The following is a 22,153-nucleotide window of genomic DNA, read 5'->3' on the forward strand; positions in this document are numbered from 1 at the left end:
AGAGAATAAGAGAGGGAGCCAGGGGTTTCGGGCATAATTTTAAAAACTCGACTAAATTGAATGGTTGAACCAATCATATTGTTGATCAGAGTTATTAACAATTCAGTTTTGACTAAAACACTATTTTTATAATTGAGTTGAATTAGACTAGAATTAAGCTATTAATAAGCCAAAAACTAGAACTGAATTAAAAACTGAAGTGATTTTTAAAAAATCAAACAGTTTTAAATATAATATTAAAAAATTTTAAAAATTAAAAAAAATAAAAATTTCAAAAATTATATTCATACTAAAAGTCAACTTTATTTTAAAATAATTTACAAGTATAAATTTTTATTTAAAATTATTTTTTATAAAGATATTAATAATTATATGTGTAAATAGAAATACTTTTAAATCTACTTATATCTAATTTAATTAAAATTTACTTATATTTAATAAATTATAATTTATAATATTACTAATTTCAGGTCATGTTATATCATTTTATTAATAATTAAGTACACTATAGGTTTGTTTCTTACAATTATTTTATATATGCATTTATTATTATTATTATATAGTTATTATATAATTGATTGAACTGTTAGTCTAACAAGGGAGACTATGAAATTACTTTTTCGGTTCAACATTTCATTTGGCTTTTTTTTTTTTTTTTTTTTGGAATCACCACAGTTGTTCGTTTTCATGTAGTAGCTTTTAAAACATTGGTTTAGGGTGAGGGGACCGAACTCTCCTGTGTTTGCCACTCGCCTTCTTCATTCATCTCTGCTCTTCCTTTACCTAACCCCATGCTCCCTCCACTGCCCCTGACAATCTCTCCCTCCCATGGAGTTTGACCTCGAAAACCCCTTCCAACACTCTCACTCCGTTTCTTCCCTCTTCCTGGCTGAACCTGACCACATCCCTTCCCGCCACTACTTCCTCACTCTCCACTCCGCTCACTTTCACCTCTCTCTGCGAACCCGTCTCATCTCTCTCATCTCTCAGGTACGCCCCCTCTGCATTCTTCTTTTTTTGTTTCCCTTGCTCTCAATGTGCATTGCTTCTCTTCTTTCAGCTGCCCTGTACCTTCGATCCCCTCCTCTCCTACCTGGCTATCAACTATCTGGATCGCTTTCTCGCCTCCCAAGTCACACTGGTATGCGCTTTTACTTGATTACCTTCACCCTCCTTAATATCCCCTTTTTCCCATGTTTTCTCGTGTTCACCCAATCGCATTGGTCCTTTTAGGCTTACATTCTATATCCTGTTCTTAATCATCAGAATTAATGGAGATAGAATAGTGTCTGGATTCCCCTCTTAAGGATTTAACTCCAATTGGATATGACAGGAGCAAAAGCCATGGACCCTCAAGCTCCTTGCAGTATCATGCTTATCTCTAGCTGCCAAGATGATAAAAACAGAGTTTTCCGTCACCGATGTCCAGGTAAAGCACTATGACTACCACTGTTATACTCGAAAGCAGCGAGTTTACGAGAGAGTATCGGTTTTCACCAGAGCTCGTTTTACCAGGCCTTTCTGAAGCAGGGTGACGGCGGTATCATCTTTGAAACACAAACAGTACAGAGAATGGAAGCTTTGATCTTGGGAGCTCTCCAATGGCGAATGCGTTCCATCACCCCCTTCTCTTTCATTCCTTTCTTCATCACCTTGTTCATGCTCAAAGACCCGCCGTTGAGGCAAGTTCTGAAGGATCGAGCCGCCCAAATTATATTTAAATCACAGAGAGGTACAATTGAGGATCAGTGGAACAGTTCATCAGAATGTGATGAATTCACTTGAAATATTAATTTCTTGAATATATCATGTCCTGTTTACAGAGATAAAGCTTTTGGAATTCAAGCCTTCCATAATTGCTGCATCGGCCCTCTTGTATGCTTCTCATGAGCTGTTTCCCTTTCAATATCCGTGCTTTCTCTCGGCAATTTCAGACTGCCCACACGTAAATAAAGTATACACCCTCCCCCTTTTTTTTTTCTCTTTCCATTTTTCCTGTTTCGCTTCGATAAGCTTCCGAGGTTTAGAACGATCGTTGAGTGGTTAAAAAAATACAGAGTGGTCAAACAATTTGTGGGTGATTGAGGGTACGATGATAATTTTGCACTGCAGGAAACCATGTTGCAGTGTTACAACGTGATACGAGACATTGCAATGGAGGGGTACGAGTCTGTGTTGGACATGGTTTCCAGTTCAGACACTCCGGTTAATGTATTGGACCATCATTTTCTGAGCTCAGAAAGCGAAAGAACCGACGGAAATCCCGCTGCTGCCACGACCCTTAGACAAGAGAAAGATCTCAAGAGAAGGAAAATTAACGATTGCGGTGACAATCTTACGGCTCACATCTCTCAGGCTTAACTGGCACGTGTCCTGAACGGAGTTAGATACGATTAATCCTCTGCTTCATCCTACAGCAACTCTGTCATCAGTCCTATTTCGTTTGAATTGCTTATCAAAAAAAGGGTAATATGAATGGGCGCAAGAAAAGGAAAAGAGAAGGTTGATGGACCATATCAGAACGTTCATGGACAAAATCACTGTAACATGATCCTTGTACGACCTATGAAAATCTGCTAGCAGAGGCTGAGAAATGGAGGGGGTAGAGGATAAGAGGGGATTTTTCTTTCTTTCTTTCTTTTCTTTTTTTGTTTTTTGTTTTCCTCTGGCTCTCCTAGAGACCAAACAAAAGACAAAATTTAACTTTGAATTGTAGGGTTGAATTTTCTTTCTGTGTTTTGTAGTTAAGTGTGGTCGTGTCTCTTAGCTTCTGGCAGGGAATAATAGTAACTATAATAGCAAAGAGACAATCTTCTTGGGAATAAAAAATCGAGTACTTTCATGTCATGCATGCGCGTAATATAACAACAACAATACATGTTAGTTTTATTCCTATTTTCTGGAGTGAGGTCAGGTCAGCCCAAGGCAAGAATGGTGAAGTCGCGGTATAAGCCTGAATCTGCGTGTACTTCTATGGACTAGACACGTTAATGTATCTTTTGTCTCACAGGTTTCGTAATAAACATGTAGGGGCCTAAAACGGTTATCAATTAATTCGACAGCTAAGACGACTGTGTCTCCCACCTCTCTGAGTATGTCTTCGCTTTTTCTCTTGCTCTCTCATTTGTTGTTTGTTTTTCTTTCAAGTGAGATCAGTGAGCGTCTTATTATTAATGAGATAAAAGCTTAATCCGTGATTTAATAATGTCAACCGTTGGAATGGTCCCCATGATTGAAACTTCCTTATCAAAGATATTTGTTGAGATCTCTGTTCTTGTACCTCGGTGATATACTACTTCACACATAAGAAATTTGGACCACTCATATTGCCTGATTTCTTTTTCCCATCCCCTTCTTTTCTGAAATTGTATTCTTTGACCTCTCGAATTCTTCCTTCACTTCGTTTGCTCCTTGAATTATTATTTATAATAATCGAAAAGGTTTTTTTTCCCCTCGGATTTCAGATTATCATCATCATCACACACACACACACAAGCATTTCCAATCACGTGTCGCGTAAAATCAAAACGGGGAAGAAGAATCTTAAGGGTGAAGGAATAGTATTTCTGACCTTTTACTTTAGTAGGTGCTCTGCCAAAAAAAAGGCTTGATTGCAGCAATATAGTTTACCCATTAATTCACCGTCAGATTCCTAATCAGAAAGTGATATTGTTGAAATTCTGACTTGACCGGAGACAAAAAGTATTGGATGAGGCATCTGTAGCAGGATATGGATGAAGATGATGGAATAGCGAACTTTATCTGCTTCTCAAGTGACATAGTCAAGAGTTTGGTATATCATTTGCTTTGTTTATTTCCAAGCCCTAATCCTTGAACTTGGTTCAAAACCAACCCCGATCCTTCAAGAAGCCACCTTCATTAGTTGGCCATCATTGGGTTTTCAGTTCAAATGGAAGCCACTCAGAGAACATTCCTACTCTTGTGAGACTTGGTCCAGCACCGTAGAGTGGTTGAAAGTTGAAAACGTACTATCTGAGAGGGCAAAACTACTATGCAAAGCATGAACCTAACCACGCATTTACGTTGCACAATCGGTGTAAAAAAGTCAATAGAGCCCACGCAAATCCAACAGGTTTAGTTACTCAATTCGCTGTTCTTCGAAGTGGTTGGACACGAAGAGATGCGAACATCACGTAACGTTTAGTAAAAAACTAAAAATTGCATCTCAGGTTTTACGGAACAAGAAGGAAGTCAAGTGATGAAGGTTTTAACTAGTAATGTTCCAGTTTACAGCAAAGAATACGGACACGAAACACGTGAAGAAGCTGCTAGGATACCTCAATTCTATAAGCATATTAAAGGACGAAAATTTATTAAATCCAAAAGCCAAGTCACAGTCGATGTTAGCTCGGAGCGCCCGGACCTTAGCTCGTGACTAATGATCCATAATTAAACAAAAGAGTACACAGCGTCAGAGTTATGAAAGCCTAAACTAGTTTATAGAAGAAGGGGACAAATAAAAATTGAGTGCCGTGTATAGCGATTGAACAAAGCAATTCGTGGAGTCGAATGGCAGATGAACCGAGATGAAGGAGTGAGGAACAGAAGAAGCAGGGGGAAGCAAGAGTAAAAGTCCAGTTGTTAGGAAATTTTTATTATGGAGTAACATTAATTAATAAGCCTAAGCAAATTGATTCTTATGATCTTGTGTGGATCGTAATAGGTGGATCACACAAGTGAGCCCAATGGACAGAGGCTCAACCCACAACCTAATAGCTATCAGTTATTTCCTATCTCTTAACTGACTGAGTCAGATATAATAAATAATAATTATTTAATTATTTAATAAAGCGGTTATCGATCTGATCCTTATAAGTTGATCAATCGATATCCGCAAACACATGACTCATTCTCTACTACTCTATTATCTCTGCACTCTTTAAACACTCTGAGGATTTATAGATTGTGTATCTTTCTATACTCGAGATAATTGAGATTTTTCAAACGCTTATAAATTCTTCAAATACATATACATTTTTTACTTGTTTATATGAATTAAGATATTCAAATACAATACAAGTGGGACCACAAAGAATCAATAAGGATAACGATAATGATATTCCCAGTCGTAATAACTGAAAATATAATGGAGCAAAGAACAGGAAGGTAATAAATAGGGAGGGAATAACATTAGGAATGAAGAGGACGGTGGTAGAAATGAAAGTGAGGGGAATTAAAGTGGTGGGAACCCGATTCTGTGGGAGCGAGGGATGTCACATGAATAGCGAGAGGCAGTGATGAGTGAGGTTATTAAGGAAGTGGTCACAATGATAAGCCTCCAAACTTCATAAATATGAGATGTGTTTCCTCTGTCTTGTTCAATGGAGAGAAGGTGCGAGCTTGAAATCAAGGAGAGAACGCAAACCCCACAAGACCAACTTTACAGCTGCTTTAACCCTTCAAATAAATGCTTGGGTGGCTCTCTGTCCCTTTATTTCTGGCAATCAGCTATGCCTCAGGCTTACACGCTACTGCTTTCTCTTTCCTCTTGTACCCATCCCTATGAAATCACTCTATTCCCCCTACCATCTTCCGTATCTCCATAATCCCTTCCCTTCCTTAAAATAAATTCATTCCTAGAGGACACAGTTTGTGCGTGTTTCATGGAAGGGTAGGTTGTTGTTCATCGACTATGGAGAGGATACATCAATTCTCGTTCGAACGCTAGGTCAAGCCGAAACTAAATTGTTCATCATTTAGTCTCAGCTCACAAATACCTCGACTCCGAGGGATGAGTTGGGAATTGAGATCGGTGATGTAATCATGTTGGGTTATAATTTAAGTTCTTGACATTAAAGATGATTGACCACTAGGATCTTGTTTTATCTCCTATGGAGTAGTATAAGAGGGATCAAGACGGGTACTCTATTTCGGCGGTAAACAATGGGCAGTCCGGGTCCGGGCCAAGTTGTGGGCTGGGTTTGTGTTCAAGATGCCTGGTCTTGGTTTCAATCCAATAGAATGGACTCCAAAAAACGAGAAATCCAAGAACTGTGTCCCAGCCTGTTTGTGTCTCCAAATGGTGTCTTGCATTCTTTTCTGGATAATGTCAAGATAAAAACTTTAGTCAATCACCCAAAACTATAGACAGTCTTATATGAATTAAACATGCTCTTTTCTTTCGCATATTATGCATGATTTGAGATAATCATGCTATAGTGTTGATAATCTGTTAATAATATATCTCGATATAAATTTTAGAGGTTTTTGCAAATATAGCTCACATAATATAATCAAACCAAATAAATAGTCTAACATTTATTGTATTTTACATTATAATTAATTTATTATATTTGTCAATGATATACAGTTGTATATCAATGATAAACTCTTTGTAAATTTTTAAATTTTTAATTATAAAACTTTATATATCAACACTAAACCTTTTATATATCAATATTTTTTGAACACAAGATTTTTTTGGATTAGTGAGCTAATTTATCCTAAATTAATTTTATATTATACAATTGATAATGATAATGATTGTCTGCAGACTCAAATAATCCGTATTCAAAACAAGCGATTCAAATGCAGAGTAAATACAGCCGTGTTCTGTGACTGGACCCGCCCGTACAGTATGATATTTCGTGGTATATAAAATTTCTAAATAAATGCACATGAATTGAGACACAGTAATTTTAGTAGCTTTTATTAGAATTGCATGCATATAAAGCAATATATCATCATTTCATTGAGGTTCGGATGTCAAAGTGAAATATGTTTTAGTCAAAGGGGACGAGAACTCGTGGTATGATGAAATTAAACCAGACGTGGACGTCGGATCAAATATCGGTGACGATTTCGAAAGTGTCAAGCCAACACAGATGCAAATATGCCATGACAAGACTGAGCTCCACCTCAGCAAAATTGGTAAAAAGGTGTGGGGAGAGAGAGAGAGATTTCTAGATTTTATAACAACATGATGAAACATAGTTTCTGTACACGTGGTAGAATTTTACTCTCTTTGGCGGTAGAAATATCATTGTACGTGCAGATTACTTGTGCGTTTGGATTACTTTGTAACTAAAGTTTTGAAGACTCTAACCTCAGTTTGGATAATTAGAACATGTTTGAATAAAAAAAATTTCAGACAAGCATTGATTGCAGAACGAGCGTTTCTAATGAAGCCAAATGAGGGAGCTTTTTTGATGCACGTTATAAATGTTGGTTGGCATTTGTTGTCATATTCCTCTCTCCAATTCTCATTCTCTCAACTCACCTGCTCCTTCTTCACTTTAATAAGCACCAACCATTACTTTTAGAGTCACTGCAGCTAACTGTATCTGTACTCACCACAATTGCCGTCCATGGAGGTTGAGGATCATCATGTCTGCTCCATCTTTGTTGCTTTCCCTCATTGGTTGAGGTAGAGAGGGAGACGACAAATGCATTGGTGGTGGGAGAGAGAGATGACGCTGGTGGTGGGGAGAGGGAAAAGAAGATGAGGGAAGGAGTGTTTGTAGAGACTCTTGCAAGATAAGAAAGAAACATAGGGCTTAAAGAAAAGAGGAGGAAGAAGGAGGTACTCGCAGTGCATGTTTTTGAGTGTGTGTGTGTGTGTGTGTGTGTGTGATGCTCTAAACTATGAGGAAGAAGGTGATTATGTGTTTCTTTAATTTTCTTTTTTCTTTTTACCAATATGTGTTTCATTATTTTATATTTAATTAAAATTTATGAATTAAGACAAATTAAAGGAAGAAAAATATTAAAATCTTGTTTCATTATTTAATTAAAATACACTCCATTTAATATAATCTTATTTGTGAAACATTAAATAGAAGGAGAAAATATAATAAGATTAGGATGAAATGAGGTTTGCAAACTGAGACCAAATTACAGATAATACAAATTAAATATTTTTTAATTTATGAATTTATTTTAGTCTTTTTGAATATTTTGAATTTTATTATTTAATTCTACCTTTTTAAAAATTAAGATTTTCTATTATTAATGAATTTTATGTTTTTAATTTATTTTTAAAAAATTGTAATTTTTAGCCTAACATTTTTTCCTAAAAATATCAAATTAGTCACAAAAAAAAAAAAATATATATATATATATAACAAGATTCATGTATATCTTATCATTATACATCTCAATTAGTTTTTGAATCAATGGTATCAATGTTGACAACTTCTTTCCTGAATAGGAGAGGTTATAGGATCGAACCGTAAGAGTATGCGTTACCCCAAATCCTTAGAAATTTGATCATTAAGAAGGCTTGGGTAAGGATGTATTATTAGTGTACCCTATCCTAAATAAATTGGACTTGGGAGGATCCCACTCTTCATTCCACCAAGGAAACTTAGGGGGTAAATTCTAAAAAGAGGGAGAACGAACAAAAAAATGAAGGTTTTTAATGTTCTATAATTTCCAGCATAAAATGCTAACTCCAATCTTCCAGATGTATCAACTTGGCCATCCTTTAGGATGTAGTTGAGCCATTTATCTAAGCTATTCCCATTGAAATCAGCGCGCATATCCTATGGCAAAACTTTCCTCCACACTACTGCTGCCAGGGGACAATCCTTGGAAGTGTGATCTATGCTTCCTAGATGATCATCACAAAGTGAGAATTTCTAGTCGATAGACATCTTCCTTCTATATCTCTCTAAATTGGTGAGTAATCGACCTGTGAGCAAAAGCCACATAAAGGTTCGAACTCTTTGGGCCACAGGAAGTTTCCAAATGTGCATCCATCTAGCGTTAGGGGTATTCCAATCCAAAGATAAAGCAACCTTGTAGAATGACTCAACAATGAACTTAACATTAGTGTTGAGATTCCACACACAGAAAGGGTGTTATGATCTTTGAGCATGAATTATGACCTAAGCAAGATCTTTGATGATATTATTTTGTAGGAGGTGTTGGAAAAGATACCAACTCCACTATCCATTGTGATCAATATTGTCTGAAATTAGTATCAGACTCAAATATCAGTGAATGCAAGAAATCGTAATGGGCCAGAATCTCTTATCCAAAAGTTACGCCAAAATCGAATATGTGTCCCGTTCCTTGGCGTCCACTTGACATGAAACATTGCTTCTTGACATATTGGCCACATTCTTCCAAAAGTATGATGATTTTCTTCTGTTAATGTCCTTCAAAAAATCATCATTGAGTTGGTGTTTTCCCTTAAGAACACGTACCTAAAGTAGATTTGGCTTTGAAATAATTTTATATGCAAGCCCAGAGATGAAAGCTTTGTTTTGAGTCTCCATATCCAGGAGACCATATCCACCATTAATTAAGGGTTTGACAAAGTTCCTTTCATTTCACCAAATTGATTCCACAATGATCATTCGAGTAGCCCCATATAAACTTCCTTATCAATTTTTCAATTTATTTGCAACAAGAGGAAGGAAGTAAAGTACTTTGCATGGTGCACAGGGGAGTAGAACTGAGAACAAATTTCACAAGGGTAATGCAACCCGTGAGGGAGAGAGCTTGACTCTTCCAACTAGCTAACTTGTGATGTAATCTTTCCAAGGTGTAATGGAAAGTGTTGGACGTTACTATGCCAATGATCAGAGGAACACCAAGAAAACGACCCAAGGAAGTTGCGTGTTATCCCAATTTGCTACAAATGTTATTGCAAGTGGAAGCATTGACATTCCTAGAGAAATAAACTTGAGTTTTTGCATGACTTATAGTTTGCCCAGAAGAATGACAAAATTGCTACAATACTCTTTGGATGACGTAAATTTGAGAGGCCAAAGTATCGCTAAAGAGAATCAAATCATTTAAAAAGAAAATATGAGAGAGGAAAACACCCCTATAACCCATCTTGATGGTATGCCATGTCGCTTTTGCAACTTCTGAGCTAATAGCCTGGGAAAGGCATTCCATGCAAGTAACAAAAATATAAAGTGAAAGTGGATCACCTTATCTAATGCCTTTTGTGGAGAAAAGCTAGTTGAGGTTCATCATTCCATGACATTTGCATGGTAGATGTAGTTAGACAAATTGTGATTAAAATAATCATTGGTGCAAGGAGGCCCACATTATTTAAAGTATCTTTAATAAAAATTCCTCCGTAGCTTATCAAAAGCTTTCTGAAGATCAACTTGGTCCCTTTTTTTCTTCATAGAATGCATTACTTATTGGGTAATAATGATATTATTAATAATACTCCTATTCTGAATGAAACTAGCGAGATTGGAATCGTGCAACCATGTTAGGTAGGACAACTCTAATACGGTTGGCAAGTACTTGAGTAACAATTTTATTTTCTTGATGAAAACTTGAGTAACAATTTTATAAACCATAGAACAAAGGCTAATGGGGCGAAATTCCTTTAAGATTTGGGGCTTACTCATCTTGGGAATCAAAGCAATCAAAGTGCGATTGAGCATGGCATCTAGAGTGTTCCCAAGCCAAAGGTATTTAACTAGAGAATGAAGACTATGTCCCACAACATCCAACTAGTTTTGAAAAAAGAGGGCATGTAACCCATCTACCCTAGGGGATTTTAAAGGCTTCATTTCAAATAAAGCATTTCCAACTTCAACATGTTTTTTCTTATCAACGTCCATAGAGATAAAAGGAAAAAATTATGATAAAAAGTTAATGACATAGAAGTATTTAGTATTTTGTAAGTAAAATGAAAAAAAATTATTTTATCTTTGTCTTATAAAAAGGATCATCGGAAGGATTACAGTGAAAATGTTAAATTAATACAAAATTAGTTTTCTCTGAAACTAGTAGAAAGAAATTTTACGCGCGCCGTGAAGAAAAGTAGAGCAGAGAAAGAAAGTCAATTAAACATAAAGTTAATGTCGCATGAAACTCATAATTTTTAAGACGTTATTTGCCGCACGATCCCAGCCAACTTGCTCCATGATGTTACTTGTCTATAAGGAGAGCTGCCCAAACAAATACAGTTAAAAGCTAAAACAAAACTAAGCATGTATTTAACTTTGGCCAAATTATTAAAGTCGCATGAAATTTAATTTAATTTGATTTGCTTGGCAAGCTAAAAATCTAATTTAATTTGTTTGCTCTTCTTTGCCACTCATCCATTAATTATGTGAGTAACTTCCCATGAAATTTCAATCAAAAAGAGATTCCATTCGACATGATATACCAAACCATTACAATATTATTGAGAGGATATCACTTCACTGTGGGATTACCGAACATCGATTACTTTGGCCGAATTATCAAAGTCGCCCTCTTCCATTTTCCCTCTGGAAAGGCAAGAAAAAGAGAGAACCTCTGTATACGCAACTTGCATCCGTATATTATTAACACTAAGTTTCTTTACAATTAAAAAAAAGAGTAACAGGTATTCAACACATCGGTTGCACTTATATTTTTGTGTACACACTGGGGATTCGAGTTCAAACTAATTTCCATATTAATTATATCATGCATACAGACGGCAATTCTGACTCTCGGCTCAGACGATAAGATAAACAAATAATTAACAATTTTGTATTTGCCAGTCTAGCAGCAGGTCATGACTCAAATCTGTAACCTCGTAAGGGTACCAAAACATTGAGGGGGGTGTGTCCAAACCACAAGTATTTTCTACTAAAAATGGTCTACTCCAAAATTCGCTGGTCATCAGTTCTTGTGAGGTTTCCCAGGAAGCTACACTGTCCTGATCTTCCCGGTAAGACTTGAGGGTGGATTGTTGGAGTGAAACGCTCGAGTCTGAGTGGTTCTCTTGGGTGTAGCACGTGTCCGAAGAAGTGGGCCGTGCCCATGAGCTTTCCAGAATATGGTGACTTCGTGACTCAGAACCCACAAACTCACGTGGGCGTTCGGATTCTTTATATTCGGCTGTCTTCAAATATTTTACCCCCTCTTCAGCGTCACTCTGGTTTAAGTTCTTCTTTAGGTGGCTGTGCCAGTGGTTCTTTATATCATTATCCGTTCGTCCTGGAAGTTTCTCAGCAATCAATGACCACCTGCAAGAACAAACCACGGGTCAGAAATAGAGCCCAACTTGACGGGCAGCCTATTTTAGCCTATATTTATGACAATTTGAGCTTTAAAAAATATTATTTTTTTGAAAAATATGACTTTAAAACTCAATTCTCAAAAGCTCTGAAAAAAAAAAAAGAGACTCGACTAACCTTTTTTAAACTCTTTTTCATTTTAATTCAAAAAATAAAATATTCTTATCTTTTAAATTGAATTTAAACTTTAACATATATATTTATACTTTAAATTTTATTTTTATTATTTATTTTTAATTTTTTTAATATTATAATTTGTATTTTAAAAATATATAAAATATTATAATTAAAATTTTTAATTTTAAAAAATATAAAAATAATAATAAATAACATATGATTTTAATCCTAAACTCTTTAAATAAAAACTGAACACTAAAAATTAAATTTATTTTTAAGAACCTGAGTTTAAGGGCTTAGCCTTTATCAACTCAGGCCCATAAAGTTCAAGTCTACATGAATCAGGCCTATCATTTTTCACCTATGGTCAGAAACATAACAGCAGATTCGGAGTACTATGCTGATTTGCACTTGTTTATTCTGTTTTTCAAACAAGAGTCTGTTTCTGTGAATAAAACAACAAAGAAAGAAAGAAATATAGATAGCTAGATAGGCAGATACTTATTCCCAAGTTGTCGGTGGCATTTGATGATTAGTTGCTCCTCCTCTGGAGTGTAGTTGCCGTGCTTTAGATTTGGGCGCAGGTAGTTCATCCAACGAAGTCTGCAACTTTTTCCGCACCTTGCTAAACCTGTTGGAAGATGTCAAAAGCAGAGCATTAATTCTGGAGGAATTCAGAGTAAGCTGATCATAATTAGGGAAACTATAATTAGAGAGAGAGGGAGGGAGAGGGAGAGAGAGACCTGCAAGCTGGGGGAGTTGACGCCAATTGGCATGACCATGTCTGAGAACATAGGTTCTGAGTTTGTGGTCCTCTTCTTTACTCCACGCACCTTTCTTAACTCCGTTTTTGTCGTAAAAGGGACTCCTCACCATCTCGATCTGTGCTTTGATATATATATCCTTTTAACCGTACATGAGAAAAACGGAGTGAAGGGCAGTGGTGCAGCTGGGCAGTGTATATATCACAAAATGGAAAGAGAGGAAGGGTTGTAAAAAGGATAGGTAATGCTGGGGGAAGATTCCAGCGAAATATATAAAAGGTGACGAGGGAGTCGCGGATGAATGTGAAAGCGAAGACTACTTTGTATCTCTCTCTCTCTCATCTCTATTCTTTTTTCTTTTCCTGAGCGCTAAAAGGAACGCTGACTGTAAAGCCTCGTCGTGGTTAAAGCCACAGGAACATCCTCCTGACTGTTTTTTTTTTTTTTTTGATAAAGATTAGTTCCCTCGTTACTTTAATTTAGCGATGGACAATTGGAGATAGCGCGCCAGGCTAAAAGTTCGCATTCTTGTCAGCCCACTTTACCCCAAGATTGTTCTCTGTCGGAACCATATTTAGGAAATGAAAACATTTCAAACTATACTCTTCCCCCTGTGATTCCCCCAATAAACTTTCGCACAATTATTTACTATAGCTTAAAAATAAAATTTTTTAATTAAATATATTTTTTTAATAAAATAATTATTTATCTTTAAATTAATATTATTTTTTTATATTTATCTTTATTTAATATAGTATTTCACTTTAAAATAAGTATAAAATAATTTATTTATTACTATTAGTAAAAAACACATTAATCACACCTTAAAATATTAAAAATATATTATATTTTTTAATAATCAACCCCATCAAAAATACTTTATATTTTTTAATATAAGAGTATAATTTCCTTCTATTTCATATATAACTCATCTTCTAACAGGGGTTCAACTGCATAAAAAAGATAAATAATTAATTATTTAATTTTAATTTTATTCTTCCACAACTTTCTATGAGTAGCTAGTGAAAAGTTACACCAGGGTAATTATATTTTTTTAATTTTTAGATAACATCATTAATGTAATTATCTTTTTTAATTTTGATGGGGTAGCTTTTGTTATTATATAATTAGAAGTGATTTATAGTCTTGTCTCCAATGGCCACAGTGTCAACATGTGTATCACGCCTAATCTATCTATGGTGTAATCCTGCGCATACGATGTTTGTTTGCGTAATCACCTGTGTTTTAAAAATTAGATTAGATTGAATTGGAATCCTGCTCTTGATCCAATTCAATTGACCCCTCAAAATTAATCATAAAGGAATCGATCAACAACAGAATAATGTGCTAAATTTGCATATATTTTTTATTTAATTATGATATATAAATTTAAAATATATTAATTTAATATTAATTGGTTCAACCACAATTCAACCGTGGATAAATTAATGAATTGTGAACTAATGGTTAGTCAGATTTAATATCGATTTAATTTTTAAAACCTTAATAATCATGCATAAAATTGTGTTCACTCGTGCAATCAAAAGTGATTGACTGTTTTATTTTTATTTTTTGGTATTTATCCGGCCAAGTTCTCGCTTTTCAAATTCACAAAAATTAAGTTATACTGGGCTATGTTATTTCTTATAGAATAAATCATACTATTTTTAATTAGTATTTGAGCCCTATATGGGCGAGCTATTTTTATTTAGACTGAATTAACGATAGTTAAACAATGTGAGTTGCTATTGCTAAACACTAGATATTTATATATAAAAAAATATAATATTTACTAAATTATTTAGGCCTCCACGCATTCGTTACTGAATAAAGAATCTCTTCTGGGCAAAAAAAAGCTGGGTGTTGCGCACGATTTGTTTAAAAAAATAAATGAAAATTATAATGTTCACATGTGAATACCGATTGAAAAAAAAAAAAAAAACATATTTACCAGAGTACATCACCTATAAAAAGGATCTGAAAAAGGAGGGCTAATTGCATCGGGTACGTTTTTAAATTTTTATTTGGCAACGGCAAATTGCAATCGTCAAAAGGAGCTGACACGTATGGAGGCAAGGATGAAAAAATCGGCAAAGTATGAGGGCATAAGCTAATTAATATGGATGACGCTGGGGAAAGGGCCGAAGCTTATGACGTCAAAGGCATGATGTCACTGCTAATGTAGGACTCAATCAACGATTTTGGTATTTATTAAGTCAACAAACATATCAGAATTCAGGATCGTGCGTATTTATCTCTTTCCTGGAACACACGGGACACGAATTGCAATCCGCAAATTTTGAGTGCTTTCCGTTTTGCTCGCTTATTTGTCCATGTTAAATAAACTGCAAGGACAAGAAATTGCAACAATGATTAGATCTGATAAAATAGTATTTCTTCGGTTTAAAAAAATATAATAAAATCTCTTTAAAATTATATGAATGAGGAGTTAATCTTTTAAAATATTATAATATTAATGAAGTCTTTAAAAATTTCTTTATCAATAAATTTTTTAAAAAAATATTATTTTATTTTTACTAAAAATAATAAAAATTAATCATAATTTTTATTCTATAAATCATAAGAGTTGAATAAAAACTTATAATTTATTAAGCATAATTTTTGTTATTAAAAAATAAGTCTTAATCATAACTTTTATTTAAAGAATAATAATTTTTATTCCGTAAATTGTAAGAGTTGAACAAAAAATTATAATTTATTAAATGTAATATTTATTATTAAAAAATAAGTTATCAAAACAACAAACTCTATTAATAACTTTTATTTAAAGAATCATAACTTTTCTTTACAAAATCATAAAAATTGAATAAAAAATTACAATTTATCAATCAAGTTAACATTTAAAAAAAGTTATTGACAAAGAGATTTTTAAAAATTTCATTGATATTATAGCATTTTAAGGGATCAAATTATCATTTATATAATTTAAAAAAATTTATTATCATTTTTCCTTAAAATATTAACAGTTCTATAAGGAAATATAAAAATTTTACCAAAAAAATTAGACCACTAAATAAAAGAGATGAAATGAAAAAAAAAACTAAACATAATACATTGCTTATATATATCGAACCAATATTACTTGGAGAAAAATACTTATATGGAGCACTTTATCGATTATGAATTATAAGACATTTTTTTAAAAATATTTGGTGTCTTAAAATGAGAAGCTTTGAGAAAATTAATGTTTCATTGAATAAATTTATTCTAATATTACCCTCTTTCTATTTAATTCTTGTCCTTCTCTCTATTTAGTATATTAAATGAATTATATTTTTCAAAGTTTATATTTTTATATTAAAAAAATAAAATTATTAAATATATTTAATGAGATTTATTCATATGTGAGATTTTGTTAAAAGTGTCTTGTAATTTAAAAAGAATAAAATATTATTTTAATTTTGTTATTGGATACAAATATCCTTTTCAATATAGCCACATTTTTGTTTAACAAGATTTAAAATTTGGTTCATCGTGTTGTGACAAACCATTCCATTTCACTAGATCAAATAATGTTTTAACAAGACCAGTTATTTCTAAAAGCGTTTATTATTTTATATTTTCGTATATGCAATGACATAAATCCTTGCAATTTATTCTTTTTATAAAACAGAATTAAGAAGATAAATTTTATTATATATTCCTTGTAAAATTCTTTAAGAGGAGAGTGATAAAATTTTAAAAAATAATGAGTAAGAAAATTTTCAATTTCTTATTACGAATTGCTATTCATGAGTGATAGATAATAAAATGAATTATGTCAAACTTAAAATAAAATGTAACATACAAATTAGTTTCTCATAGTTTAGAGAACCCTCGCGTTGTAATATTTCTTTTTTATAGATCTTTTAAAATTTAGTAAAAAAATTTAAAAAATATTATTAATATGTGAACTTTTAAAATTAATTGGTTCATTAAAAAACATTGAGTAATAATAGGTGATGTATAATATAGACACAAGGTTTTGAAAGAGAGTACCCAAACCTTTTAATTTTTTTTTTCAAATTTCATTTGAGTTCCAAACCTCCACTCGAAGAAGTGACAATAAAACCCATTTAAAAATCAATTGAAACTTTTAAGAATCGTTAAAATGTCCATTTTACAATTTTACCATCCATTTTATTTATTACTATTTACATTATAAAAAGAATATCGTTTATTGTAATTTGAACATTAAAAATTAATTTCAAAAAATTATTTAAATATATTCAATTTTATAAAATATTATTCAAATATTATCATATTTTGTTGATTAATTTTTTTGAATTTGAAATTCAAACACACAAACTCTCCTGCGGAAGGGTATAGGTTCCCAAAGCCCGGGCTGTTAGAGCTTTTACGTGGGCTGTAACAAGGTTGGATCACAGTAACAACGAAACAAAGAATATGATCCAAGATCATTTGGAAATTATTATTGTTTTTTTAAAAACATAAATGGAGTTTTACGGGAAGAGAAAATGCGGTGAGAACATTTGGTAACAGGCGTACAACTTTAATTAACGGTAAGAAATAGTATGTGAATCACATGCCATAAACTTCCAATCGGGATACACTAATGGACAGGTGAGATAATCAATCATGGCGGCTTTGAAATTAAAGCTGATCGTCTTTGTGACGCAAAATTCAAAATTTCTTTGGACTCCTCCGAGTTGACTTGGAACTTTCCGGGCAGTCACGTCCGCGAAGGCCCAACCCAAAAATAAAACAAGAAGAAGCGCCCACCGTGCTTCCTTAGTCTCCACTCCCCACTCTCCACAAGAAGCAGGTGTGCATATATTTGTTATTTTATTCGCCAACCTTATTCATCACGTGTTTTTTTAAAAACTGCATTTGTTCATTATAAAAACCGTACTACCCGTGTCAGTTTACTCCCATCGCTGTGATCATTGTTTGACCCCTATCCTCTTCCCCCTTCATCATTCCGCCACCACTTTTGGGGACAACATCTCCCAGAAAATAAAATTAGAATAAGTAGTGGCAATTCGCAGAACCCAAGTCCGATTAATATATTTATATTGTATTTGGACGAGATCTTTTGCTTGTGAATTAAAATTCTTGAAGATAAATAATTGCTGAAAACTTCTGTTACCGTGCAGAAATGCGTAGCACCCCTGACAGCTTATTTAATGGGAAAATATTAATTAAGATCTCTTAACCATAGTTAATAAAATAGAGAACCTCACAAACTTTGAAAATTCACTACAATTTAAGGACACTAAATTGAAATTAAAATGCTGAGTAAAATTATCTTATTATCCCTCGTCCCCTCTCAATCACACTCCCAACCAAATTTCAGACCCACCTCTCTCCTCTCTCCCTCAACCCTCGTCGCAAAGTCCCACGTCCACACTTTAAGCTGTGCCATCGTGGAGTAGATTGAAGAAGCTCAGTAGTTGCTGCCGTCTATTACTCGCATAACTCCTACTCGATTCGGCTTCGATGCACCTTCTAAAGCCTAGCCTCTGCCCTTCACACAAGTCCGCGTCTAGTCCATCGGCTCCTTCTTCTCTTTTCGACGCACCATCTCCTTCCCTCCTTTGTCAATTCACCTGCTCCAACTGCTTTTAGTCTTCAGACTCCACTCTTGCATGCATGAATGGCTTAGAGTAGACCGAAGATAGTATTCAATTCATAAAGTCTAAGCTTGTTAACAGATTTGCCTGTGATACATTGTATTTTACTTTTAATCTTTCTGCTTAGTTGTTTCTTGTCTAAGTTTGTTAATAAATTTGGAAAAGAAATTAAAATCTCCTATAGTATGCTTGTTTGTTTGTTTTCCTTTGCTAAATTCTTTTCAACACTATTCAATGCTCTTTTAACTTAATGCACAGGGGCAATTATTTGCTTATCTTATCTTTTATCTACTTTTTTCCTTACTTTTGGACATTTGTATGGCCTGCCAAACAACAAACAATGGGGCGATGAACAACGTAATGTAAGACAATGAACAACAGATAATAAAAAAACAAACAACTTATATTAACATGATGACAAACTTGGAATGAAATCAACTAAAAGTAATTGACAAATAACAAATAGTAAGGTGATGAATAACTTAATGTAGGATAATGAACAATAGTATGTAAGAAAACGAACAACTCGTGTTAGCATAATAACAATACTTGAAATGAAATCAATTGAAAGTTATGGATAAACAATAGATAGCAGGACAATGAATAACTTAATGTAAGGTAATGAATAACAATTTGTAAGGAAATGAACAACTCATGTTAGTATGATGATAATGAGTGGAAGGAAACCAATTGAAAATAATGGACAAATAACAGCTAGGTAATTTTCATCAGTATTTTAATTTTACTTTAGTACTCTTAGACTGAAATGAAATTTTGGAGTTTCTGGGCTTCTCTTTTTAATTAAGTTTGGTCAAGGGATCCTAAATGAAAATTTTCCTTATTTAAGAATTATGATGAAGAATTGAAGACAGTGTATATACATTTCGATGATTTCAATATTTTAACTTGGGTAAAGGTGCATTTTTATCTATGAAGTATTTTTCGAGAAGCATCTAGTACCCTAACATTTTTGTTGAAACAATTTTTTCTTTAACGTTATCAAAATGGAGTATTTTTTCCTTTTCATCAAATTTTCAATGTTGATCTCAAACATTGACCGTTGAAAAATTCGACGAAAAGGAAAAAAATGTTTCGTTTTGACAACGTTAAGGGCAAAATTGTTCTAACAAAAATATCAGGGTGCTGAATGCTCTTCAAAAAATACTTTAAGAATAAAAATGCACCTTTATCCTTTTAACTTTATTTAAAATTTAAATTACTTCCTTTAAAGAATGAAACAATGATTCGTTGTTGAGTACTCAGAGTCACAACCATGAAAAAACACTTAGTGGATAGACAAATAAGGAATTTTTTTTGGACCTGGCTTCTCTTGACTGCCCCTTGGTGAGAGAAATAAGAAAAGCTAGACAGTTCAAATTTAAAATTTTAATTTTTTATTTTATATTTATTAAAATAAAAATGTTTAAAAATTATAAAAAAATTTAATAAATATGTTAATAACCAATCTAAAAAATACAAATTTAATTTTGAAGGGTCTAATTTTTTTATAATTTTTATAAATTGACTATTTAAGTATATTCTGGACAATGTAGATTTAAAATTTTTAACTTATAATTTTTTCAAAAAAAAATTTTGAAAGTGTATTTTAGAATATTATCTTTTATTTTAATATTTTATTTACAAAATAAATTACAAAATTTATGAAAAAAATTTAGTATTGAATAGAGATAATCACATTCAAGGACCTGGTAAAAAATTTATTTGCAAACAAGGAATGGAGTGTTGTCGAAATGAGAATATAGACTTATTTTTTTTCCTTATAATATTAGTTCTTGTTTGTGAATACATTTATTGTTAGGTTCTTAGATGTGATTCTATCTATTAAACATGCACTGTCCAAAATATATTTAGATACTTAATTTAAAAAATTTAAAAATATTTAGTATTAAATTAAACCTTTTAGATTAAATTTGAGCCATTTATATTAAGGATGAAGAGATTTATTAAATTTTTTATATTTTTTTAAAATTTTAAATTTAATAAATATAAAATAAAAATTTTAAATTGAGACTGTCGAGATTAATATGGACGATCCATATTTTCTTCGACTCTCTTAATGGAGATGCAACAGAAAGGACCCCTTAATAGAGAGAAGCTAAGTACCCTTTATCTACAGTTAAGGAAAATGTTAGATGAATTGTGTTTTAGAATGTTTCCCTAATTTCTATGATTTTTCTAGGTGAAAGGTGAACCAGGAAAAATTTGCTATAATATTTTCATCTAATGTTAGTAAAGGGTTTGAGAAGAATTGTCATGATTTCCAAAGTTTAGTATTGTGGATGATTTTGGTCATTATTTAGGTATACCTTTGGCTTATAAGAGGTTAAAAATTCTTAGCTTTGATAACTTATTGGAGAAAGTTACATGCTTGAGTATGGTTAGAAGACTTGCCCGAGCGAAGTCAGTCTTATAATCTCTTCCTATCTATCTTATAATAGTTGCTCAGTTACTAGTTAGTACTTATGATGAAATTGAAAAAATCCAGCAACCCTTCACCTGGGGACACAAGGTTGAGGATAGGAAACTTCACCTGATCAGTTGGGAATGGATTCAATAACTAGAGGAGATAAAAGGTTTAGGGGTATTGAATTTAAAGGTCAGTGAATAGCACCTATATTCTTAAGGTTACATGTGTATTGAGATTAGAGAAGCATGGTTTATAGATTGAGATTTTGAATTAGAAGTATAATAGGGGGAGGTGTTTTGGTGAGGAGGTTGTGGTTAGGCATTATGAGTTTGCCTTATGGAAATATCTACTTCAATTTAGCCTTGTCTGAAAAGATTGTGGATTTGTGAAGTCAAGAATGGAATGAATACTAATTTTTAGAGGGACGAGTGGTTGAGGAGTGAGTGTATTCTTCTCAATGACATTATGTAGGATATTCCTGCATATATGTATGATTGGAAGGTGAGTGATGTTGCATCTAACTTTGGTGATTGGAGATGGGATGAAAGGGTTTTATCTAATGAGGCCCTTTTGCATATTCATTCTTATGCACTCCTTTAATTGATGGTGGCATGGATACTTGACAATGAAAGAAAGGCTTTGATAGAGTGTACTTGGTCAGGGAGGGTTGTAAGTTGCTAATACAGAACAAATGGTCTTAGAAAGATCCTTTTTAGATGTGTATCTAGCATTGACTTGATATTAAGAGGATTGAGGTATTTTTATGTATGGTTGCTCATCAGAGGCTTTATAATAATAAGCTTTATCATTTTTTAGAGGGTGCTATGAGGAATTGTGTGGTTTGTGATGAAAATGAGTCTATTTTCCATGTGTTGTGTAATTGCAGGGTGGTTAGGGAGGTTTAGAAGGGTTTGATATTGGTGGATAGGTAGGTTGCTTTCTTTTCTTTGGAGTTTCGATACTATCCATCAATCAACTTGAAGGATGGCTCTCATTCTCTTCATAACGTTACATGGTATTTGGTTTTTGGTATAGCCTGTTAGTTTCTTTAGAAGACAAGGAATAAAAGGGTGTTTAGAAGGTGAGTTGGATTTTAGGAATTTGAATAGATGGATTTTAATTTTCTCTATCAAGATATGCCAAGTGAAAGATAATGTCTTGAAGGATTCTAAGGGGTGAATGAAAGGCTTGGTAGGTTGGAAGCTATTGAATGAGCATTAGATCAAGCTTAACATTGATAAAGCTTGTAGATCTTGGCAACAA

The 22,153-nt window shown here is 33.2% G+C and overlaps 2 protein-coding genes across 2 annotated transcripts; one reads left to right on the forward strand and one right to left on the reverse strand.

Annotated features, from left to right (window-relative positions):
- Positions 1-731: 731 nt before the first annotated feature.
- LOC129316233 (putative cyclin-D6-1) lies at positions 732-2,847 on the forward strand. The gene is made up of 6 exons (XM_054960548.1): positions 732-990; positions 1,061-1,141; positions 1,334-1,429; positions 1,516-1,732; positions 1,824-1,954; positions 2,113-2,847. Exons 1-6 carry the CDS (start codon positions 829-831, stop codon positions 2,359-2,361), a joined length of 936 nt encoding a protein of 311 aa, XP_054816523.1. The 5' UTR covers positions 732-828; the 3' UTR covers positions 2,362-2,847.
- An 8,393-nt stretch (positions 2,848-11,240) lies between these two features.
- LOC129316405 (transcription factor MYB13-like) lies at positions 11,241-13,087 on the reverse strand. Its single transcript, XM_054960810.1, has 3 exons — positions 12,848-13,087; positions 12,606-12,735; positions 11,241-11,936 (listed from the first exon to the last, which is right to left on the reverse strand). The coding sequence occupies exons 1-3, from the start codon at positions 12,978-12,980 to the stop codon at positions 11,447-11,449; spliced, it is 753 nt and encodes a 250-aa protein (XP_054816785.1). The 5' UTR covers positions 12,981-13,087; the 3' UTR covers positions 11,241-11,446.
- Positions 13,088-22,153: the final 9,066 nt, after the last annotated feature.

This window comes from Prosopis cineraria, unplaced genomic scaffold, assembly GCF_029017545.1.
Source record: "Prosopis cineraria cultivar Desert tree isolate PC_DT_omini unplaced genomic scaffold, ASM2901754v1 PC7, whole genome shotgun sequence".
NCBI lineage: Eukaryota > Viridiplantae > Streptophyta > Magnoliopsida > Fabales > Fabaceae > Prosopis > Prosopis cineraria.

What these genes read in the sequence shown, in the direction of transcription:
- LOC129316233 (XM_054960548.1), top strand. Translation starts at nt 829, where the DNA reads ATGGAGTTTGACCTCGAAAACCCCTTCCAACACTCTCACTCCGTTTCT. An exon ending in TCATCTCTCTCATCTCTCAG is followed by an intron (nt 991 to 1,060) that starts GTACGCCCCCTC and finishes CTCTTCTTTCAG; the next exon opens with CTGCCCTGTACCTTCGATCC. An exon ending in TTTCCGTCACCGATGTCCAG is followed by an intron (nt 1,430 to 1,515) that starts GTAAAGCACTAT and finishes TCGTTTTACCAG; the next exon opens with GCCTTTCTGAAGCAGGGTGA.
- LOC129316405 (XM_054960810.1), bottom strand. Translation starts at nt 12,980, where the DNA reads ATGGTGAGGAGTCCCTTTTACGACAAAAACGGAGTTAAGAAAGGTGCG. An exon ending in TCAACTCCCCCAGCTTGCAG is followed by an intron (nt 12,736 to 12,847) that starts GTCTCTCTCTCC and finishes ATCTTCCAACAG; the next exon opens with GTTTAGCAAGGTGCGGAAAA. An exon ending in CACCGACAACTTGGGAATAA is followed by an intron (nt 11,937 to 12,605) that starts GTATCTGCCTAT and finishes TTGTTCTTGCAG; the next exon opens with GTGGTCATTGATTGCTGAGA.